At 30.4% G+C, this 24,559-nt stretch overlaps 1 protein-coding gene across 4 annotated transcripts in view; it reads left to right on the forward strand.

The window, feature by feature from the left end:
• The window catches only part of LOC107451545 (dual specificity calcium/calmodulin-dependent 3',5'-cyclic nucleotide phosphodiesterase 1), a 552,109-nt gene extending 538,495 nt beyond the window's left edge, over nucleotides 1-13,614 (forward strand). For 3 of the 4 annotated variants that reach the window (XM_071186276.1, XM_043042289.2, XM_043042288.2), the window contains exons 12-16: nucleotides 2,475-2,598; nucleotides 4,097-4,178; nucleotides 6,283-6,396; nucleotides 7,447-7,632; nucleotides 12,320-13,614. In XM_071186276.1, the coding sequence (XP_071042377.1) occupies nucleotides 2,475-2,598; nucleotides 4,097-4,178; nucleotides 6,283-6,396; nucleotides 7,447-7,632; nucleotides 12,320-12,396 (583 nt within the window). In that variant the 3' untranslated portion in view covers nucleotides 12,397-13,614. The remainder of the gene's footprint in view (nucleotides 1-2,474; nucleotides 2,599-4,096; nucleotides 4,179-6,282; nucleotides 6,397-7,446; nucleotides 7,633-12,319) is intronic. The other variant, XM_043042290.2, reaches the window with a different exon arrangement.
• The last annotated feature ends 10,945 nt before the right edge of the window (nucleotides 13,615-24,559 follow it).

A 24,559-nucleotide genomic window follows, 5' to 3' on the forward strand; every position in this document is an offset into this window, starting at 1 on the left:
AGCTGATAAAAAATAAATTAAAAAAGCGCAATCTGTAAGCTTATACGAAGAGCCAAATATGTAAAAATTTAAATTTTGAATTTTTTTGTTGTTTGTTTTTTTTTTTGTTGACTTTTTTGCTCTTTGATATATTTTTGTCTTCTATTTTGTAAAAAAAGTGTCCTTCAGGTGAATACACAAACATGATACTCTGTCATCTCCATCCTCAACAAGATATCAACTAGTATAAATTTTTATTAGATGATTTTTTTTTAAATTTCTAAATTTTTTATTTTCTTATTATTAAAAAAAATGTAAACAAATCAATATTTTACATTTATACTAAAGATAATGAAGAAATTTTGTAAAAGAGTAACATCATTTGAATTTTGAAAGAAATATTTTAATAATACTACCCAAATTAATGTTCAATTGTAATTAAATTTGATATAAAACCATTAAGCTAATTGTATGTTGTAACTATTAATAAATTTATTAAAAATTTCTTTGCTAACTTATATTTTTGAAGTGCGCAAATCCAATTCGTGCGAGTCCGTGACTTGAAATCATCCAATTTCTAATAAAGGGTTTTTGAAAATTAAAAAAAATAAATAAATATTAATAATCTCTCTAAAATCATCAATATTAAAATTTTATAATTTAATTTTAACCCTATTAAGTATAAACTTTTAATAATCTAGTACAGTATTATACCTTGTTCACACTCAGTTTCGGGCTATCCAAAATAACAAACAAATCAAACATGCTTCTGCACTTACGGAAGAACGTGCCATAAAACGATTCTACCATCTTCTATATACGGTTCAGTTTTCATATTTTGTAATCTGGCAAGCTAGTAATGAAGATATTTTTGCAAGAACACGGAAACCAATGTAATCTGGAATATGCTGAAGATATTTGCAAAGTATTTAAAAATCATAAGATGATAAAAAAGTATAGTTATACAAATATAAAATTAAAATTTTTGAAAGATGCCATCAAGAAGAACATATGAATTAGCTACTCGCTTTATATTTTATATTTTTTGAAAGATGCCATCAAAAAGAACATATGAATTAGCTACTCGCTTTATATTTTTTGAAAGATGCCGTCAAGAAGAACATATGAATTAGCTACTCGCTCTATATTTTATATTTTTTGAAAGATGCCGTCAAGAAGAACATATGAATTAGCCACTCGCTTTATATTTTATATTTTGTGTTTTATTTTGCATTTTCTTGAATTTTTGTTTTCTATTTTTTGCTTGATCTGTTTTATTTTGCATTATTTGCTTAATTTGATCTATTTTCGTCTAATTAATAATTTTTTAATCGCTTAATTAATAAAAATCGTTTGATTAATAAATTATTTTTAGATTTTTTTGCTGCTCCTCACACTATTGTGTTGCTATTTTTTGCTTTAGATATATCAATACAACATTCTTTTAAATTAAAAGCATTATTTTTTGTGAACATAATCGTGCGAGCTGATGACGAGATAATACATTTTCCTTACTTTCTTTTCAGGCTTCTCTTAAATTTATTCTTACTCCCTTTTTTTCAATTATTTATTGATTTAGACTTATATATATATATATATATATATATTTGCACAGAAACATTTTTCATCGAAAATGTCACATTTTCCTTCATTTTTCAGTAATTTTGCTGCTTATAATAAATAAATCGTATTATTCAGATTTTCAAACATATCCGTTGCTTACAGGTTACATGTAAATAAATTGGACATATACAGGTTGGTTCCTTACCATGGTTAGGGCAGGTAGGGCACATCGTAAAGAATCAAAATGGCATTGCAACTCATATCCGGAAACGTCATCGATCGGTTCTCTATTATAGTTTGATTGTTCGAGCACATTTGTATGGGTACTTTTACTTTGTACCAGTTTTATGTTTTCGAACAATTATTATTAAAAATTACACTCAGATAAACCAGGAACAGCTGCATCATCATAACTTACATATTTGGCAACGAAATTGGCGAGATATACAAATTAGTTACCAAATCAATAAATTTCGATAAAAACAACTGAATATTACCCTATTTCAGTACAGTTTTCGACAACATTAAGGAAGATAAAACTAGGATAACTTAGATAAATAAAAGTACCGGTCCTAATTTGCAGCAACAGCTTGTTCATAAAAGGAAAACGCCTCTAGCTGTTTTCGACAGCGTTTTCAATCATGGGTGACTATGCAAATCTCAATTCATCTGATTTGCGTGTTAAAACCTATTCTAAATGTTTAATTATTTTCCATGTAATGGTGGTCAAAATCATCCTAAAAAAATTTTAAAGCTGGGAATTAAATAGAATTTCATATATGGCACTCTCCTATCCTCGGAGTTCAGAGGGCAGTTCTTTACCATGATTCACATGCGAATATTGAATGCTCCTTTAAAATTGTGTTGCTTTTGAGATCGAGCAAATCTGAATTCGATAGGTTCATGGCTTTTCCTTTACATTCTATTTGCAGTTCAATGGATAAAGCAAAGGTGCTATCACTGATGTTGCATTGCTGTGACATCAGCCATCCAGCAAAAGACTGGAATCTTCATTTCAGATGGACTCAGAGACTCATGGAGGAATTTTTCCGACAGGTATTGTATAACTAAAGTGCCCATGTGTATCATACACGAATGTATGTGCAGGATGTCATGCATGCATATGTATGGCATACTTGCATACCCAAATCAAAATTTTTTATGATTTTCCATTGATGAACCGACATAATCTTGTTGGTAGCCATCAAGAATTCCATCATTAACGATTATATTTTTGATGGCAACCAACATAAGTAACCATCACCCCAATATAGGAATTCGAACTAATTTAAAATGGTCCAACATTAGAATAGCAACTTGTTTTGATGGTTCATTCATGGTAAACCATCAGAAATTTCCATCATAGCTTCTTAAAAATCAAATGTTGGAACGATCATTAACAACCATCATCACAATATAATAATTCGAACTCATTCATGGTGAGCCAACATTAAAAAATTAAATTGTTTTGAGGGTATATTCCCTTGTTTTTCCCATTAAACTATCATGGAAACGTATAGTTGGAACCATCACGAATTGTTGGTCCATAAGAATCAAACTTCTCTTGATGGTTAACCATCATAGTATTAAAGTAGCATTTTCCATCATGAAAAGATGGAAGTTTGCTGACATATCAAAAACCATGGACTCGTAGCATAAAATGTTGGATGATAATGACCCCCATCAAATGATGTTGGGCCATCATGAATCAGACTGAAACCAACAAAAACCATCAAAATGATTTGATTGGACCATCAATAATTTTGACTTCGATATGCAGCTGCTTCAGTGAAAGCATTCAAATATCTCGAAGAATATTCACCGGATCAAAAATCTAAGCATAAGCGTGTGATGACATATGAGCATATAATGGATGAAGTAGGTAAGTGACATTTTCAGGGGTATTTATGTATTAGAAAAACTAACATAGACCGGTTGCATCAATATGGGTATGTTTAACGTAACAGACTTGTTTTTGAACTCACTTCAATTTTACCCTAACTAATCCACTACTTTTGAGTATGTTTGTATGATTTCCATTTCAAATGTGGTAGTGGTAAATAAAATAAAGCTAAATTTTATTACATCGAATAAAAATATAATGATAAAATAGTTCGGATTCCCCTTTTTTCCCTTCTTACCTTGATTTTAACCTCTGGGAAAATGTCACTTACCTGGTTCATCCGTTGAGCTCTTCATGTGCGTATTGGTTTGTCTCTTTTCCCCTTTTACCAACTTATTTTGTTTTTCAATAATCTCCTATTCGTCAATTCACTGCACCGATGAATCGGTTAGTCAATCTTCATGAACTCGTAAAATTTAACTTTGTTCAATGCTTTTATGAATCGGTCGTCTCGAAGGAATTATATGCAACTAGCGAAAACAGTTCACATGTTCGTATCCGATGCATATTCTTTGAGATATTTTATCGTTTCAATAGTTTTCAACTATCTGTATTATGGGTCAAACATTCCTTGATGCACTCGATTCTGAAAACTGCTAATGTTTATAAATTGTGAAGCATGCTTATATATTGCATATGCTTCTTTTTTAGGGTGATAAAGAGAACGAGTTGGGTTTGCCTTTTTCCCCTTTATGTGATCGAAACTCTACACTTGTCGCTGAATCACAAATAGGTCAGTAATTTACATTTTGCTAACTTATATTGTTATACCTTGTTTTAAAAGGAAATTTTACCATGAGCATATATTTTCCTTATATGGTGAGATAATAAAAATCATCAATTTACTTAACACATTAGTAACTCGTGAATGGTCTATATATTTTTAATTAGTCCAGTCACATTGATGTGACCACCTGTCAAATGCCAGAATAACCACTTTTGGCTGAGCGGACCGCTGCGAGATGTTTGCTGAACCGTTGTTGAGGATACACTCTTGGTAGCCTCTTGGTTCATCTGGGCAGTCAGTTGCTCAACATTTGCACGTCTATTCGCCCGAACGCATTTCCGTAGCCTTCGTTCGCCTCTATCATCTATAGTCCGTGGTGCACCACGTGTGCCACGCCGCTGATTTTGAATAGTGCCATTTTGTCATGCACGGAATACTTTTACCACGGCGGCACGCGAACTGTTCATAAAATTAGCCGATTCCGAAATGCTTCCACCCTTGGCCCGAAGGCCAATAATCATGCCCAGACGTCGGATAAATCGCTACTTTTCTCCATTGCGCCAACGATTGAAATGCTTTCCGATGCCTTAGGATAGTGGTGGCGAACCTTTATACACCAAAGTGCCATTTTTTCTTAAAAATTGTTCAATGAGGTCATAGACGTGCCGTCAAATAATTTTGACTTCGTGATGATTGGAAAAATAGAAATACTAAATACTATCAAATCAAAACTCTTTATTTACATTGACAAAAAAAAAATAAACATTTTGCCATGTCTTAAAACAACCTAAAGTAACAACAGTGTGACTTCTGTTGTTACTGATTAGATGACAAATAACTTATATTAGGTTGTAAGATGTTTCTTTAAGCAGGACTGTAATTTTTTTTGCTAGTTATTTATTGTTAGCTTGTTTTTTATGGTTATTAATTGTTTTTTAGCATTAATTGTTAATTATTTTTATTAATAATTGTTTATTTTGTTCGTTTTTGTGAATTTTAATTTAATTGTTTCATATGCTTCATAGTGTAATAACATTTGTGTGATAAAAATTCATAGTGTAATAACAATTGTGATCGGTGGCGTGCCCAAAATATTGTGTCTCGTGCCATAAATGGCACGCGTGCCATTGGTTCGCCATCCCTGCCTTAGGACATCGTTTATATACACTCTACTGTAATGTGCTGCCACCTGTCTTCTGAGATTGGTTATTTCACGTTGACGTCGAAAGTAGGTGGTGATCACATTAATGTGACTGGACTGTGCAATATGGTCACCCTTCCTAAAGAAGAACCCTCAAAGAGCTATATTTCCTGATCTTTCATTGAAACGTCGTCTAACTGTGCACTAAAATGATGCACAGGTCATATTGTGCTGTTAGGGCGCTTTTTCATTACACGACACGATAACGACAAAACGGATCCGATTGTCGGCGAACGACAGAGGGTCAAGTAAAATACATGGTCAGCAACGGAGCGCTTTTTCACTCACCGATACGATAACGATTATGTCGTATCCGACAAGGCGATATCGTTTGTCGGAATCGAATGTCGGTTAGGCAAGCAAATTTCTCCTCAAATCGTNAAACGTCGTCTAAATGTGCACTAAAATGATGCACAGGTCATATTGTGCTGTTAGTCTTAATCTAATTTTAATGAACGACAACAGCTAAAAATATTACTATTTAGATCGACGATTTTTGGGAAGGGGAAATATTCGTCGTAAATATTGACATGTAAGATCTTAAACACTGATCTTAAATCGAGATCTTAATCAGATTTAAACCTTAAAAAGCATATTTAAGACACTTCGGGGTGTGTAAGTCATAATGTCTTCTACCGACCATTCAGAACCAGTAAAACCGCATTGCTGAACAAGTGGAACCAATGGACGACTCGTGATGGTCGGAGCGTCTGAACTTTTTCGTTTTCACTATAAATGTTTGCCTCAACTTTTCTTGATATTCGAAGCTAGAAGAGAAGTTCAACCTGTTGCATAAAGAGGTCTGTTGCCTTGTGAGAGAGAAAATGACGCTTAAAAAATATGTATTTGTCTAAGTTTGGAAGAAATTTAATTATTACGGTTACATAAAATTTTTCTTCATGATTGCAGGTTTTATTGACTTCATAGTTTCACCAAGTTTAGAAGTTTGTGGTGACATGTTGGACAGAGTTTTACGTCACATGGAAGGTCACAAAGATGGTACCATTGCTGAAGACACCTCAGGTAATTTTAAATATGTATGTTAATGTGTATGTTAATGTGTATGTAAAGCAATTTTGAGAAATAAAGTAGTTTCTCGATAGTCAGTATTTTCAAAATAAGTTTAGCTGTTGATGCTTAGATCTTTTTTTGAAAATGTCAAGATTTTATTTTGATTTTGTTTAGATGTTGTATGTAAGTTTACATTTAGAATTTAGATAAAATTAAGTGTTATTTCAAATCACTGTAAAGTACATGTTACTGCAAGAACTAATATTTAACAACTATCAACGTTCTTTTAAAAAATGTCAACTTTGACATGATCTCTTGATTTAAGTTCCCAAAATATACTTTTCCTTATAGTATCAATATTTGTCATTTACATCCGTAAATTATGCCATTAAATAATGTCAAAGTCATTATCTTAGAACAGATAATCTTAGAATATTATTGTTTGTTTGGAAATATTCCATTAGTTTTGGCGTTTTTTTTCTCGTGTATTTAGTTTAAGAGTAAAAATATTTAGTATTTCGTATGAGTCGAAAATCTGTGAAGAATGCTGGTGTTTGCTAATGTGGGACTTTCACAATACTTAGGCTGCAATCTAAATATAGGGCTAAATTGATCCATAATGTCGTACTTTTTAAACTTATTTACAATTTATTACGGCTTAACGAACGGAAACATGATTCAATGAACGTATGCTTGGTTCAGTAAACGGAAAAATGGTTCAATGAACAGAAACATAGTTCAATTTAACATAATTTACAAAGGTTGCAACTAATGAGCATAAAATTTTAAGATATCAATATTCTAGTTTGAATTTGAACCTTTTTACTAAAATAGTGCCATATACAATTATACGGCTGAATTTTTTTTCCAATGATCTATTTTTTTTTTCGCAGAATATTTATAAAATACAAATTTTTTGTTTTATAAAAACACTTTGAATTTAAAGGGAAAAAAACATTTCTGTCACAAAATAAGTAATTAACGAAATACTCAATTAGTTAACATAAAAAAGTTTCGTCTGATATTCCAACAGATTGCTTAAATTGATGTATCTTCTTACAGTTCCTTCCAGAAACAGTCAGACAGGTTCACCAGCCAACAGTCCAGCGCACAGTCGAGCTTCACCGAGATTGTTCAGCAGTCCTGCACAGTCTCCAAAGCGAATGCCCAGTGGTGGATCAATACGCAGACCCTGGCTGAAATGCCTTGAAAACAACAAGCAAATGTGGCAAGAGCTCAGTGGAAAAGGTGGGTCATCTTTTAAATTGAAATTATAGCCATACACAGTGTAATTATGTTCATCTTATACAATTATTCATAAAAATGGAATTCAAAACTCTAGGAAGACATATAGGTTAATTACCCTAGAGAAAAAACTCTCTAAGAGGATTATGTGTGAGGCAATACTTATTTATTATACACTTATTTTAACGTTATACTAAGTATAAGCAAAGTCATTGATTTTGATACATCAATCTAGCTCTCATCCACAATCTAGATATTTTATAAAAATTAAATTGTAGGTGCGATATAGCCACAACTTCTTATTGCGTCAAATAAATTATAGTCATACACAGTGTAATTATGTTCATCTTATATAATTATTCACAAAAATGGAATTCAAAACTCTAGGAAGATATATAGGTTAATTACCCTAGAGAAAAAACTCTCTAAGAGGATTATGTGTGAGACAATACTTATTTATTATACACTCATTTTAACGTTACCCAAAGTATAAACAAAGCCATTGATTTTGATACATCAATCTAGCTCTTATCCACAACCTAAATATTTTATAAAAACCAAATTGTAGGTGCGATATAGCCACAACTTCTTATTGCGTCAATAACTTCTTATCGATCTATCTATGAACCTAAGTACATATAAAACGTTGAAGTTAATTTCACTAGCAAGTCAAGATATCAATATTCTATAAATATATTAATTAGACTCGACGTAGGCTTGATATTATATATTCAGGGTATTAAGTGATTTCTCAAAATTGTTATGCGTCTCCGGTGTAGAATCGGGGGCCCCCTTGGTTTGGCTATAATTTTGATTCAGTTTAGCTTATATCCCATTTCTGGTTACCATGATATACTTTGCGGTCTTTACTTTCAATGACGTCACCTTAGGGTTACCGCAATTTGTGTTTACCTTTATGTTCTTGGTTTATTTTCATATATATTCGGTTATTTGCAAATCGCTAAATATGAGAGGGGGTTGTAAACTATTACCTGGTTATAGTGATATAAAAAATTGTTTTCATAAAATATATTTTATACTTTTAAAAAGTAAATATGAAACATTCTTGATTACCCCAATAATTTAATAACTTAAACACATATAAAGAGTTATGTTCTGTAAGTGGTGAAAATTTATAACGCTTAAGTTGTCGCTGAACCAGGTGAATTTCCAGTGCTTTTATTTAAAATATCATGTTAATATCTTGTAAATAAAATGCGTATAGTTATATAATCTTTTTTATTTAATTGTTGCGACATTAGGCTAGCGCGGGAAAATGGTGACACGGATGTTCATAAGATTTTTGAATAATCCTTCATTTTTCCTAAATAATACCTATCGAAGGTGACAACAGGGAAATTTCTCTTATCCCTATTAAGTACAACTAATTTGGACGGAAAACCAATCTATTTGGTTCTGCCACCTAGAAACTTAATTCATAAACTGTGGGAATTCTTAAGAAATTACTAAGTACCACACAGTTGTCGGAAACATTGCCGAGACTAATATTGTTGAATCTCCTCCAAGGGTTTGTTGTTTATCTTACGGATCATTAAAATCTTTGCCAAATACAGATATTCTCTGACTCCGAACAATGAAGATTTAAAATATTGTTACAAGTTATAGAGCTTCGCGATTAAGGTGCGTCTATTTTAACAAGAAAAGGGGCAGAAATTGGCGATTGAATGAGACTTACTAAAACTCTTGTAGCTTCAACAATTACGTAATAAAATTTTCTGGTGATGACTTAAATAAATTGTTACTAATGGCCGAAGCCGATGCAGCTTTTGTTTCTATTTATAATGCCATTACTTCAAAAAAGCAGTGTCCAAATTTCGATAGTTTTAATGTTTGAAAGTTTTTTTTAATTNTAGCTCACTTTATAATCATCCCGCACGTACTCATTTCATCCCGTACGTAAAATTCGACGCATGCGAAGTTACTTCAAATCTTATGTTCGAGATCGCGCGGAATTATGCATAAAACGATGAAATCTCCTTATTCAAGAGTCCCGCAGTGGACTGATCGTTAAGACACGGTTCTCAGCAGATCACCGAAGTCAAGCATCACTGCGGTCAGTGTGCGAATGGGTGGCCACTTGGATCAGTCTGCGTAGGGACCGAGGGTGTGCGGTATTGGTCCTCGTTAAACTGTTCTACCGTAAAGTGCTCGACTTGGCTTGCAGGTCATCGGGCTACCGAAGTGGGGATGTCGTCCCCTCTGCAGAGGATCAAAATTGTGATGGCACGTCTTCGTGTCATCCTCAGTGATGTTTCCCGGACTGTCGCCAATAGCCCATTGTGCAGCTCTAGTGCGACGTAAATGAACTACAACTTCAACAACAACAAAAAATATATATTGTGGTAGGACTATTGCTTCAAAATAATTATTTCTCTTGGAAAATTAAACGATTCTCACCCACCAAATTTTATTTGTGATTTGAGTATTCGCGACTAGATTTAATAAAATGAAATAAAATGGTACCAACTGTCAAAAGTATCCATTTAGTTTAAGCGCATTTATCATACCGCTTTATTCGTAAAGTTTTTTTGTGTTATTTTAATATGAAAAGGTCGGGTTAAAGTTGGATAATGTCTTAATGTTAAGCAGAAACAAGTAACTTAATTGAATTAAAAAATCGACAAGCTTTTTCATGCATAATACTTGATGACACTAGTCATAAAGTAAATTTGTCACTAAGCGTTAAGATGTGGAAATTCTGACACTTAAAATAGAAAATAATTATAGTAGGTGTGATGATATTATTTATAAACTAAAGCATACTGCCACAACCGCTCCGCAATTTTCCGACAAAACATGACAGTTGAAATGGGGATCAACATTGCGTACAGACCGCCTTTACCTCAAAAGTCAAAATCGATGGGAAACCATAGTGGTAAAAAATGTCTCCGAGAGGTACTTTTCAAGTGAAAAGGGTTAAAATATTAGGAGCTTTTTAGCCCTTTTCAAGAAGATATTATCACAAGTTAGCTAACATCGCAATGTTTCTGCTAATTTCCGATTTCTTTAAAGAAAAAATAGCACCACTGAAAACAGTAAGGAAGAATTTGAAAAGTAATATTGTTGAAAATTCATCCAATGACAAAATTGTGTTTATTATTAAATTGTTTTATTTAATAATAAATCTGTAAAAAAAAAATAATATAATTATTAGTAAATTACGATATTTTACGCTTATTTCTTAATGAAACACAATATTTTAAATATCACGGCACATAAATCAAGTTATAATATTAAGTTAAGTTATAATATTTACTTCGGCAACTGACAGAGATTTTTTTTTTTTTTTTTTTTTGAATTAGAGAGAAATATAAAAATTGTTTATTTTATTATCTTTAAATTACAATAAAAGTATTTTGTTTGTTAGTTAAATGCAAATCAGCAAACACATGATTTTTTTTTTTTATAGAATGAAAATAAGGCATTTAAACATAGTGAAGAAAATTTAATGCTCACATATGTAGTGCTGCCATCTACCGCCTTTACTTTAAACTGTTATACCAAGAATAATTTTAAAAATTCTAATGCGCTGTAATAGCATATTTTATTTTATGACCTACGAAAATTTTTAAAATATTGCTTAAAATTCAAAATTTATTGATATTTCTTTCAACCTTTACTCATAACCATTTTGCTGCCGTTTATTACCGCTTTCTCTTTTACTTAAAGTATCACATTATAATTTATCTTTTCAGGGGAGTAATTTTTTTTATTTCTGTTTGGTACATAACTTCTTGATGTGAAATTACAATTTGAAAATGTTAAAATGGTAAAATTTTAGTTTAATAAATTAAGTACAGATGATACACGAATCTAAATTTCTCAACTATTATACGAAAACTCGAAAATTAATACTATTTAATGAAATTATGAGTGTTAAAAAAGACATTTGTGTGTTTAGGTTAAAATTAACCTCCCCCCCCCCCNAAAAAAAAAAAATTTATTTTTATTTTATGTAATTATTATTACGTATTATCATTATGTACTCCTTTAATGTGTATTTCCCTAGTTTATTAAAGAATATGTTGACCATTTTCTGTTAATGGGTATTAATGATTTAAGTTCTGTGAAAAAAGGAATGTCTTTTCCCACCTTTTAAGACAATGACTTATCATTTTCTTTCATTAGCTCTTCAGTTTATTGTTTTAAATTACATATCGTCACTGAACTGTTTTAAGAATAAATTAAACTGACCATTAAATTAAAAAAGAAAGAAAAAAATCGATTGAAATGCACGTTTGAAAAAATGCTCATATAGCTATTTCAGAAATTAACATTTGATTCCTTTTTTTTTCTAAATTATTGTTGAAACTAAAGTTTTTGAAAATAATTAATTAGTGAATATTTATTATTCGTAATTTATATTTTTTTAAAAAAATGTGAATTTTTGTATTGAGATTTGATTTGTGCCGTTTTCACGAAAAATTTAAGTGTCTAATTATGTTTTCCTTGCAAAACATTGAAAACGCGTTTTTACGCGTTTATGTTTTTTAATTTATTATGTTTTTTTAATTTATCTCATAAAAATATATTTCAAGCTATGTCTAATTTTTTTAAACACGTAATTTGAGTTCGATACAAAATAAAAAATTTTTAATAAAAAGTTGTGTCAAAATTAATCAGAAAAATCCATTTTATTCCTAAATTCATTATTTATTTTAATTTTCAGACGCAGAATTGCGGGAACAAATTACAGAAGCAAGCAAGAAAAGATTCAAAGAATATTCGAATGGGCTTGACAAATAAAGAATCATCTAAACAAAGTTGGATATACTCATAAATTGTAAAGTTTATATGTAACAAGAACTGTGAGGAAAAGTTGTCTAAGTTGTTCGCTATGAAAGAAATGAACGCGAATAGTTTCTTCTTTTCCGCTTTACCGAAACGGCTCTCCTGCTATGGTTACCACTTTCCTAGAAATAAATTATTTATTTAATTCTGACTACAAAAAAAAAACTGAATTTAATTCAGAAGTTACTCAGTACTGTTATTTGTTTGTCTAAATATATACAACAACAAGCATTAAAAAAACTACAAATTAGTTATAAAACGGGCAAATAATTCTGCGCCATATGAGCCAAAATTTCTGTGCCATATGCGCCAATAATTCTTGCCAGAGTTCAATTTAAATTGTCAGTAGCTATTATTATTCAGTTTTATTTTCTTATATTCCTTATTAATAATACTAATACTGAGTGCAACATAGCTATTTTCTTAAACACGATTCAGAAAGCTCATTTTCGTTGCCTTAAAAATATTAAATTGAGAAACATATTTATAAACTTCAGAATATAGCGTTTTTTTAGAATTTGGTTGCTCAGCTCTTGTCCAAATGTTACCAAATAGTTTTTTTTTTTTTTCTTGTACTCTTTCTAAATGGAATGGACGTCTCAATCCCATTCTCTACACTCTTTCCCTCTCCGTTACCATGGTTACGAAAAATCTTGCTTTCTCTCAACGACAGTATATTTCAATAAGAAGTTGCATTATACTGGATTGGGGGAAAAAAGCAAGATTTCGGTTACCATAGCAATGGAGAAAGGGGAAATGGGAAGAGTGGGGAAATCACGTAAATTTAAGACGCCTATCCTATTTACCGAAAATAATGCATGCTAATTTATAAAAATTCATTTCTTAGGGAAGTGGTGACCATGCACATGACCACCACCATTGTGATAACCCACAATTTGCACCATGCCCTTTTTCACTTACACCATGTGCTGTTTCTTACATGGTCAGTTACTTGGGAAAAAATTACAAAGTGGCTTCAAAACAAAAGCGTTATCATAATATTTAAGTGTAGTATTAAGAAAGAAAGTATTAAACCTAATGACCCACACTAAAAACTTTGATACTAAATATAATTTTTTTTAATCAAAACAGAGAGAAAACAAATCTCTCAAGTAAACAGAAAATATGAAGTACTTATAGTATAAACATCTCATTTTTAACTTTATCGTAAAAGAAGTAAAGTGTTCATGACTACCACTACTTATTAACAGTTGAAATATGTATATCTACTTGAAAATCTTTGGTAATGCGTTGAAAATATGACGAATGCGCAACTTTTGTCGGTAATAATTTTGTCGGCAACTTTTATAGGTAACTTTACGTTTTTGATTTCAAATCATTTTTATATTTTCGTTACTTTCACGTCTGACAATTCTTGAAAATGGGCGCCTATTTTTGAAGTGCTTGAAACATGTTGACTGTTATTTCATATTTGATTATTTTGAAGCGAATGAAGTTTCCAATCAGGTAAAAGTGCAATTATTTCGTTTTTTATTTTATTTTGTTCATTCATACTTTTAATTACTCAGCAGAACAGTTAGTGGATGCCAACTTGCTCCACTAGGTAAAAAAAAGCTTTCTAGTGATAGCTAAATTTATGAGTAAATGTATGATTTTCGGATTAATAATTTCGACTTTTACGGATTTGACCCACTACTACATATAAATAATACGAACGTATACTTAGTATACGTAATAATGCACGTGTACGAACGTATAAAAGTAAATAATACTTAGTTTTAGTTATCCTGTTACGAGGTTTTTAAAGTGTTGGTGAAACTGTAGAAAATTTATTTAAATTTAGTCTTTTTGTTCTCTACCACTGTATAAAACATTTTACGAAAAGTGGAGCAGTTGATATCTCTGATTCTAAACTGGGTCTTTTATTTTTTTTGCGCTGAATACCAAGCGTTCTTTCCTAAATCTACATTTTAAGATCGTTGCTAAGTCGGCTGATAGGCTTAAGCCCTTCGGAATCGTTTACCTAAATTTCCTAACAAAATAGATAAATCTACTATAAATTCTGTGGCGCTACAGCCCATAAAGGGCTAAGGCCTACTGTGCTCATCTCAGTTTTATTGACCTGATGCTCTAGGGTGCTGGAGCGAATGTTCCGGTTGATCCACTATAACTGTTAACAAATAATGGTAGTTATGAATGATTTACTAATAAAAAAAATAAAATTTTCTTACAACCAGTATCTTATCAGTTCCGAGCTTGCAGCTAATGATTCCTAAAAGCTACTACTTTTGACTTTTTTCCAAGTAAAGCATCACCCTGTGTTTGTACATTATTCCGTGATGATATTCCGATATTTCTCTACTATAAGCGGATGATACAAAATGGCGAAATTCAGCTACACTCGTTAAGAATGGAAACGCAATTAGAACATTTTATTAAATTAATTTAAATAATTAATCTATGCCCACAACAATTCCATAACATCTTAATTAAACAGTATACACAGTGTTGCACAACGAGCACCCTTTGTATGTATTTTAAGGATTTTTGTCAAAAATGAAGATAAATTGTATGCACATGGGGGTCATGAATCATTTAAGCAAGAAGAGCAAAAATGCTATCAAGATCTGGCAAATCCCTGTTGAAGAAGGGGGTAGTACTAAACGCAAAAACTCCTTTGATTGCCGGAGGAAAAAGGTAGAGCTAAAAGATGATAATCACAACACATCGTCAAGTTTCAAATTACAGGTTTTAACCACTTGCTCACCCGCTTTTCTTAACAGTAATTTATCTGATTTAGAAAGCCTTTTTGTTTTCCCCTCTCTTTGATATTCATTTACTACCTCCAATGAATTTTTATTTTACTTTTGGTAAAGATTCTAAAGTATATTTGTAACAAAATCCAGAAAACAAGGGAACTCCTGAATTAAGTATTGGGAGAAAATTGCCTTCGTGGTGGACTTTTTAATGGAACTAACCCGCATTTGCGTTACATAGAGAGGAAAATCACGAAAAAAACCCACGGTTAAACTGATCGCAAGGGGACTCTAACCTATGATCCGTCTACCGCTGAGGATATTTTACGTCAGCACTATAGTCGGTGCAAACCGGATGCGGAATTCGTATCGAATAGCCATCGCTGGGATACGAACCCGGTTTACCTCATTGGAAGGCGAACGCTGTATCCCCTGAGCCATCACGGCTCAGCAAATGTTTATTATATTAAACATACTTAAAATTAATTATTTACAAAAATATTCTTGAAATAAGGGTTAAAAAATATTTGGCACTTTCATATAGCCTCCTGTAAGTTCACGTAGCTCTGTGTGCTGCGCAGTTACTACAAAACAATTTCGGTTACCTACTTGTACTAAGCATACGTACGTGAACGTGCAGGATCCTTCATGAAAATGCAAATTGTGCTTGTTAAACCGTAACATTTTTAAAATGCTTATTATATTGTGACATACCTTAAAATGAATACAATAATAAAATATGCTTAAAAATAATATAAACTAAATTTAACTAAAACGGAATATAAAGAATCCTGAATATAATGAATTAATCAATGTATTCAATTAATATTATACTAAAATATCCTTAAAAATATTATACTAAACATCCTTAAAATGTATATTATACTAGAACATTCTTTAAAATATTATACTAAATATCCTTAAAATGTATATCTTGCTAAAACACTCTTAAAATTATTATACTAAATCTTTCTTAAAATTATTATACTAAATCTTTCTTAATATAATACTAAAAAATTCTTAAAAATATGATACTGAACATCCTTTAAAGGAATATCATACTAAAACACTCTTAAAACATTATACTAAACATCCTTGAAATGTATATTATACTAAAACACTCTTAATATGATACTAAACATCCTTAAAATGTGTATCACACTAAAACACCCTTAAAAATATTTTACTAAACATCTTTAAAATGTATATTATAGTAGAACACTCTTAAAAATATTATACTAAACATCATTAAAAAGCATTAGCATGCTAAAAAATCCTTAAAATGAATGAATCCTTAAATGACGGAAATGTCAACAAACCGAATCTCTTTAATATTCTTATATGTGAAGAAAGAATATTTTATCTTAAAAAAGCGATACAATAGTTTTCAAATCATTTTAAAGCATTCTATATCTGGAAAAAAATTTGTTTTAAGTGTTCTATTTTTTTACGAGTGTTGCTGGCATTTTGCAAAGAAAAGTAATTCACCGCTGAAACATATGATTGCTCTATTTATTCATTTAATCTGTATAAAGATTAGATTAGTTGCACTGGTCTCAGCAAAGACTGCACTTTTAACCGGTACTAGAAAGAAATGCTTTATGTTTAGACATTTTTATTCATAATCTCAACAACATGAATAATAGAACAATATAATTTTTTAAAGATTTATACAACAAGTTTAACGACAAATAAAAGAGACTGAAATGTATTGTTTTCAAGGCAGATATTTGGGATTGTAAACTCAAAATGGCAACAAAGTAAGCCCTGGCATCATCTTTGTTGAGAAATTGAGCAAAGGCAAAGTAGTCATTCACTATATGGACATTTTTACCAAGAAAATAAGGTAATAAAAGTAATTTTTAAAAAAAATTTCGAAAATTAAGGTAAAGGTGGCGTTTGAAAATTGCTTCATTTCACTCCTTTATTTGCCACATGAATTTTTTTTTCTTCAATAAAACAGTGAATTGTCAATTAATCGTTTCTTTGAATGAAATCAGAAATTGAAAATATCTACAGTTGATGAAATCCTGTTCATTAATACTTCACATTTAATACATATTCATATTTGTTTCTTAAAATCTTGGAAATATAAATGTCATGAAGTTAACCTAAATTGAAATTTTCGACAAACTCATTTCTTTCTGGTAACTGTTAACTCCTATCTTGTCTCGTGTGATAGATTAAGAATGTTCATGAATTTTATTCAAGGTTTTTTTTATTTCATTTTTTTTTTAAGTGTTACTTAGTTTTATATGTTTTTTAAACCTTATATCAACATCAGATTAAATAATTTTATATTCACATTATAAAATTCAAAGTAAAATTTTATTCTAAAAAAATGTAACTAAAAATCATTGTTTTTTTTAAAAAAATGAATTTTTCTTGGTTTCAATTTTGAAAATCTATCAAACCATGGTTTCTAATTGTATGGCTTGTAATTGTGTTTTAATTAATGTACATATATATGAAAATATCTCACTATACTTAAAGTTTGTTTTAAACACAATTCTTTTGATTATGCCATTTTTAATTTCTACCTACTAGTTGCATTTGAATATGCACATATTGTGATGTACAATATATAATATTACGCTATATGTAAAATCCCAGTTGATTTAATAATGTTCTGTAAAAATACAATTTAATGACGAACTATTAAATAGGGAATGAAATAATTCAAATTTCTATTTTGAAGCAAAAGACTATTTTAACAGCATTATGGCCAGAAGAACAAATTATTTATTGAGTGTGAAAGGTATATATGCTTGAAAAATATATAATTCATAAAATAATTGTCAAAATCTGGTATAAAAGTGTTATATTTAACCCTCAAACGTACACACAGGACGAAGTCCTCCTTTTTAAAGAAAAAGTTTGACATTTTTAATTCTGTATGGAAAGTGTTCTTTGTGAACTAATATTAAAGAAATGTATTGGCAGAAAATTTTCGATTGTTCGCGGATTAGGTTGTGCAATTATCTTGGATAAAGGAATTCCGTGAATAGTACACAAAGCACGAAAAATATTATCGGAAAATATATAAGCGAAAAATATTATCTGCACTTTATGGAATTAAAAGAGCTATTAATTTTTGGAATATTAAAATGTAAAAAAAAGCTTTTTCATTGAAAAAGAGAAGAAAAAGAAACTGCTTTATTTAGATTAAAATACCGCGTCTTATAATCTTGCTGAAAAAATATCGTGGAACATTATCGAGACTATATCATGGGATAGCAGCTGGTCTAAACTCATATTATTCGAGTAGAGAAGTGCCACATCCGTGGAAAAAGAAATTCCGTGATTAATCCTGAAAAGAGGACTAAGAATATTAAATGCATAGGTTTTTAATGTTAAACACCTGTTTTCTATTTATAACAGACATTTTCACACAACAACAAATAATTACCTGAACCAAAAAGAAAAACCACAAGATATTTGATTAAAGTATCGCGGCATCGATTCTCTAGCAAGTAAAATATCATTGTCACAAAATATCATGGAACAGCAGTTCACAAAACAGAATCCACAAAATTGAGGGTAGTTACGACCGAGGAGAAAGAAATACAGCGGTATGTCTTTAAAAAAAAGATCGTAAAATATTACCTGCATATATTTCTTAGTGTTAAAATACTTTTTTTTATAATTTATAGTGGAGATTTTTATAGAGTAAAGTAAATTATGTTTACCAAGAATAAAAAAAACCCGTAATATTACTTGTCAAAATATTGCTGCTTATTCTCAAACAAAATATTTTAGGACAACAGAAAAAGCATCGTGAAGTAAAAACTTGTGTGACATAGTCTCTTGTGGACAAAATATTATTGGTATTTGAAATAAGTATTTATCTTAGCATATTGTACATGCATAAAGATTTTTTCCTGCAGTATTAAAAAGTTCGGATTGAGTTTAACAATAATATCGTGTAAAACTTTAAACCGATGCCAAGTTTATCGTACAAATTAAACCATCTACATGATATTGAGGTTAAACTTAATGGTCATATAAACAAATTTTACACCTTTGATGGTTTCAACAATAATTTGATTTAAAGTGCAGACATTATGATTCAAATTTAAACCATTTTTTCGAAGAGTTTAGAACTTGACAGCAAAGCTGATAATCCATCGACGGATAATCAAGGTTTTACTGCAAATGCAAAACTTTTGAAGTGATATTTTAAAACTAAATTTTCAGCAACACATGAAGCTGCTATACATAAAAAGCTGCTATTTATATTTTAAGTTGTACGTTTGTGGGTTTCCAATGTATTATTTTATTCATATATTAAGAAAATTCATAATTGTCTATGAATTTCAATTCATAAGATACTGAAGACGTTTTAAAATCCTTTATCTATTTCTTAGTTTAATTTTCTGTATTGGATGCACAGTATTTTTGACAAAAATTATTAATTATCTGTGAATTCCAATTCACCAGATACTGAGCTTGCACTTTATAAAACGTTTTAAAATATTTAATATTTTTTTTAAAAAAACACTTTGCATTGATTTTAAATCTCTAACTTCTGTGCTGATCACAGAAAATTCAATTTAAAATTCAATTAAAATTGTTTTGGAATAATTTTATTATGAAGTTTGATTTCATTGCAATTCAGCTTGCTTGTTTCAATTTTAATTGTTGATAATTATTTTAAAGAATGTGTTGATGTTATACTTTAAACTGAATTTCTTTATCTGTTCCGTAATTTATGCGTGATATTTTCATTGTTGAAACTGTAAATACATTGTGAGCTGGAAATTTATTTTAGCAAAGATGTTTTTTTTTCTTTTTAGTTTAAAAACTCAATTATGTGTAAATATGTAATTTATTAAGTACTTGGGACTTGTTTCTATTCACTTATACTCATATAGAAAAAACACTGTTGCTTACGGAAATATTTCTCTTAGTATAATATTTGATTTATATCTAGTCACTATTCAGGTATTACAGTTATCAAACATAGCTAACCTAGCATTTTTTATTTTAATTTCCCTAACAGTTGCACATCTTTATTGTACAGATAGATTATGTACATCTATAAACATATATATATACTTAAAATGTACTTAATTTTTCTCTCATTCTATATTCAAGAAAAATTTATACTCCTTCTAAAATTTAAACGCAATACCGGACTATAATTTTGTAAGTTCTTTATTTAGAGTAATTTAGAGTGATACAAAATCAAAAATAGTAATAATTTCTATCTAGTGCTTAGTTTTCGTAATTTAGAGTATATACAGCCTGCTTAAAAAATATCCATCCACTCAAAGACTACTTCTATTATATAAAATTGTATTTTGATACCGTAGCGTATATACCGCTTTAGATAGATACAGCGAGCTATATAAGATGTGTTGGAGCAAAACAACTAATATCAGAAATATCAATTGATTCATTTAAAAATTTCTGTGATGTTTACTTCAATCTGATTGCATAAAATCAATACTATGGAGAATATGGTACTTAGAGACGTTTTATTTTATCACTTAAACATCAGATACTTCAATCAGGTTGCATAAAATCAATACCATGGAGAATGTGGTACTTAGAAATGTTTTATTTTATCACATAAACACGGGTACTTCTATCAGGTTGCATAAAATCAATGCCATGGAGAATATGGTACTTAGAGACGTTTTATTGTATCACATAAACACAGATACTTTTTTGAGGCTGTTGAGAGTTATTTTTGCCAGTGGTAGTGAAACTGAAGCAGAATTTTTAAAAACAAGCAGAAACTTAGAATTGAGACTTATTAGAACTTGAGAACTTATGCACTTGTTAGTATCATCTTATATATATCTCTTTAAATTAATTACATTTAATGGTGCTCAAAAATTTTTTCGTTCTAATTTATTAAAATAATAATGAAATTACTGTAGCTACCACTAGAAAAAGTATTTTCTGAAACTACAAAGAAACCGTAGTAGGCAGAATTATTGCACCCTGTATAAGATGTTAATTCCTTTACGACTTACGAACATAGAATCGGTTGCTACTACTCATATCCAGCAAACAGGGATTATTGCATTTGCAAGATTGTGAGTGCATTGCAAAAATGGCTTATATTGTCTTATGAATTTTAAACACAAATTAGAGAGAGACATTATAAAGACAGGGCCAGCCAACTACTTGCAATTTAGGGGGAAATTTTCTTCTAGTTCTTTTATTTCCAAGTTTGTATTTTAATATATGAGTTGTTGATTTGTAAATTTGATATCAGAAAGTTATTTTACTCACCATTATATTTAAATGATCCAAAAGTTGATATAAAACGCCACTTGGTACCAACCTGCTCCGCCTTCAAGATATATTTTCAAGTGGTAATAAAATCTAAGGGACTTTTTTAATTAAATTTATTAATTAATTATTCCTCAACTACGCATTAAATATACAAAATATCACATAAATGCAAGTGCTAGTAAATTTTATGATTCAACATTTTGTTTTTGATTAAATAAATTCAATTTGGAATGTTTTTGTCCATCACTACATGCGAACAGCTTAAACATATATATATCACTTATTGATTACAAGGAGTATAAGTAAAACTTGCCAAAATTAAACAAATTAAATTTCGCATGAGTTGTTTTATGACTACCGCTTTAAATATTTTTGAACGCTGGGACTTCCTGGCTAAGACTTATAGTTTATTCCTCTAAAAAAAAAGAGTAAAAATTATTTCCAGAATTTATCCAAAAATTTTATTACCAGAATTTTATATTTTTCGAAACAACTAGCAACTTTGACCTGTTTCTAAAAGGGTTCTACCGATCTCGGAAATTTTCTGGACCTTTATTCCAATTGCGATTACTTTTCAAGAATTTTTGGGCTAAATAATTTAATGACATAATTATTTCGACAAATCTGATATCGAGGAATAGGAATTAGTTTATAAAACTCTGTGACAGAGAGGGACTGTGGAACTCTGGTTAAGACGATAGACTGTCAACAAAAAAAAACCCGATTTATTTAGGCTAAAAAAGGAAACACTTATATGAATATTTTAAAAGCTAGCGTATATGGATCAGCTGAGCATGCTATTCCAATGTACTGCCAAACACAAATACAGGTTTCTATATTAAAAAAAAACTATAATCTTATTTAAAGTTTATGAATATTAATACTTTTTCAATAAATTTTGAAGTTATACTTCTTATGCGACTTTCAACAAGGTTGCGTTAAACGTTTAACGCTACATTTTTATTGGAAGGGAAATCACGTGGTAGGATCCAGTTTTCCCTCATTCATTTCCATATTGTTTTGGTTCTCACTAGCATAAAAATAATAAAAGTCATAAAAGTATTGTTTTTCTATAAATATTTTTTTAGTTTGTTTTGATACACATATAATTTAATAGGGTAGTATTTTTTATTTTCAAATTTAGTGGATAACAATTGTAAAAAATGAGTGAAAACAATCCCACGGACAATGCGACGGATTTAAGGTTATGTCAAGGTACGTCTCTTGTGAATATCAATTGATTGTTAGGTTTTCTCTTCTGAAATTACATTATGACGCATTCACATACATTATTAATACAAATACATTTTCCAGGGCGAGACGATGAGGCAACCACAAGCACTTCCACTGGTTCAAGAGGTCCACGAGGGAAAAATGCACAATATTACCGTGATTACAGAGCACGGAAGCGAGCGGAGCAGGAAAAAGAGTCGTTGAATAGGACTAGTGATCCTTCTACGACTGCTGATTCTTCTACAATTAACGTCGCAGGTTACGAAGTTTAACTTCTTCCGCACGGAGGGACTACACGCACTATTTTTTTCTTTATTATTTCACTTATATTTCGGCAAATTTCTTGGTAATTCTGCTCCAACAACATCTTTGATCCTGGTTGCTGCTTTAAACAAATTTATTGAAAGTTTAAGAAGACAAAGTATTTTTGACGCGAGACCAAAGCTCGCTAAGATACATTGCATGTTGAATACACATTTTACATGACACATCGTGAATTTTGAAGTAATAATATATCCTAAGGCTATGAAATAAAAACATTAATCCTTTGAAATCGAAATTACAATTAAAAACTACAATTAACACGTTCACGCCGGGGTGACCCACCGGTGTCCTAGTCCTAGTGTTTCGATTTTATTGGGCACCTGGGCCGCAAAGCGGCCCCTATCCCATTCATCTGGAATTTTAGAACAGTTTTGGTTGAACAATGAGGTAAGCAGGCAATGGAGGACCCACCGGTGGGGCACGCTAGATTGTCTCATCTAGGCAGCACACCGGAGTAAAAACTGGTAACAATAAATTTCATTTTTTAGTTTTTTTCCGGGAATAATAAAAATCCATAACTATCAATTGTTTTTAACGGATGCAATTTTTATATTGAATTGCTTCTTCGCCGTGATAAATTTCCTTATTGTGAACTGTTATTGTTGAGAACAGACTAACTCCTCCCGAATATTATCTAATCTTGAAATAGTTCCGTATTTTCTCTTTCTATCAGTATTTTCTCTTTTCCCGTACCAGTATTTTCACTTTTCCCGGCGTGAACGTGTTAAAAAACGAACGCAACCATTAAGAGTGTGCAAGACAAAACATCCAGCTACTATATAATCACAGCGAGATAATTAAATATAAAGATTATAGAAAATGCGAGATTTCTTCAGTTTAGCTACTTCTTTACATTTTAAAATCTTTCAACTTGGGCTTTTTATCGTTCAAGCTTTGATGAAGCGAGTTAAATATAAATAATTTTATCATTTTATTGAACCATGTTTGTTCATGTATCAAGTATTTTACAATAAATTTTGCTACTTTTTCCGCATTATATATTGTTATTTAATTAAAAGTTAAAATCAATAATATCTAATTTTTAGAAAACAAAACTACTGGTAGGGCAAGCATTTCATTTTTTTTTTAAATTTTTAAAAAGGAAGTTTTTTTTATTCATAAATACGATTATTAATTCAGAGATGCCAATTTGCACCGGACTGAAAATAAATATATTCGAGTGGTAGTTTATTAATGTGTGATTCTTGGTTTAATAAATTCAATTTATTAGGTTTTCATCCACAACTATTTCTAAATAATTCGAAGATTTATACCATTCGCCACTTTATTGCAGTGAAGTCTTGCAACACCGTTTAAAAAGTAAGCAAATTTTAGCTGGTTGTTTACCGTTTTTTAAATTACTATGGCTCGTCCGCAGCAATTGGCAACTCTCTGTAAATTAAGATTTAAAATGCATGAAACTTACATGAATATATATGCTTTAATGAGTAATGATGTTTACCAATAATTTATTTCGCTTGAAATAATTATAGAAATGGTAGTACCAATAGTTATTTTGAAATAAGTTTCAGGCACAACTAAAATGCTGAAATTTTATGGGAAAAAAGAAATATATATATATATATTCACATACA

The sequence above is a fragment of the Parasteatoda tepidariorum genome, chromosome 10 (genome assembly GCF_043381705.1).
Source record: "Parasteatoda tepidariorum isolate YZ-2023 chromosome 10, CAS_Ptep_4.0, whole genome shotgun sequence".
Taxonomy (NCBI): Eukaryota; Metazoa; Arthropoda; class Arachnida; order Araneae; family Theridiidae; genus Parasteatoda; species Parasteatoda tepidariorum.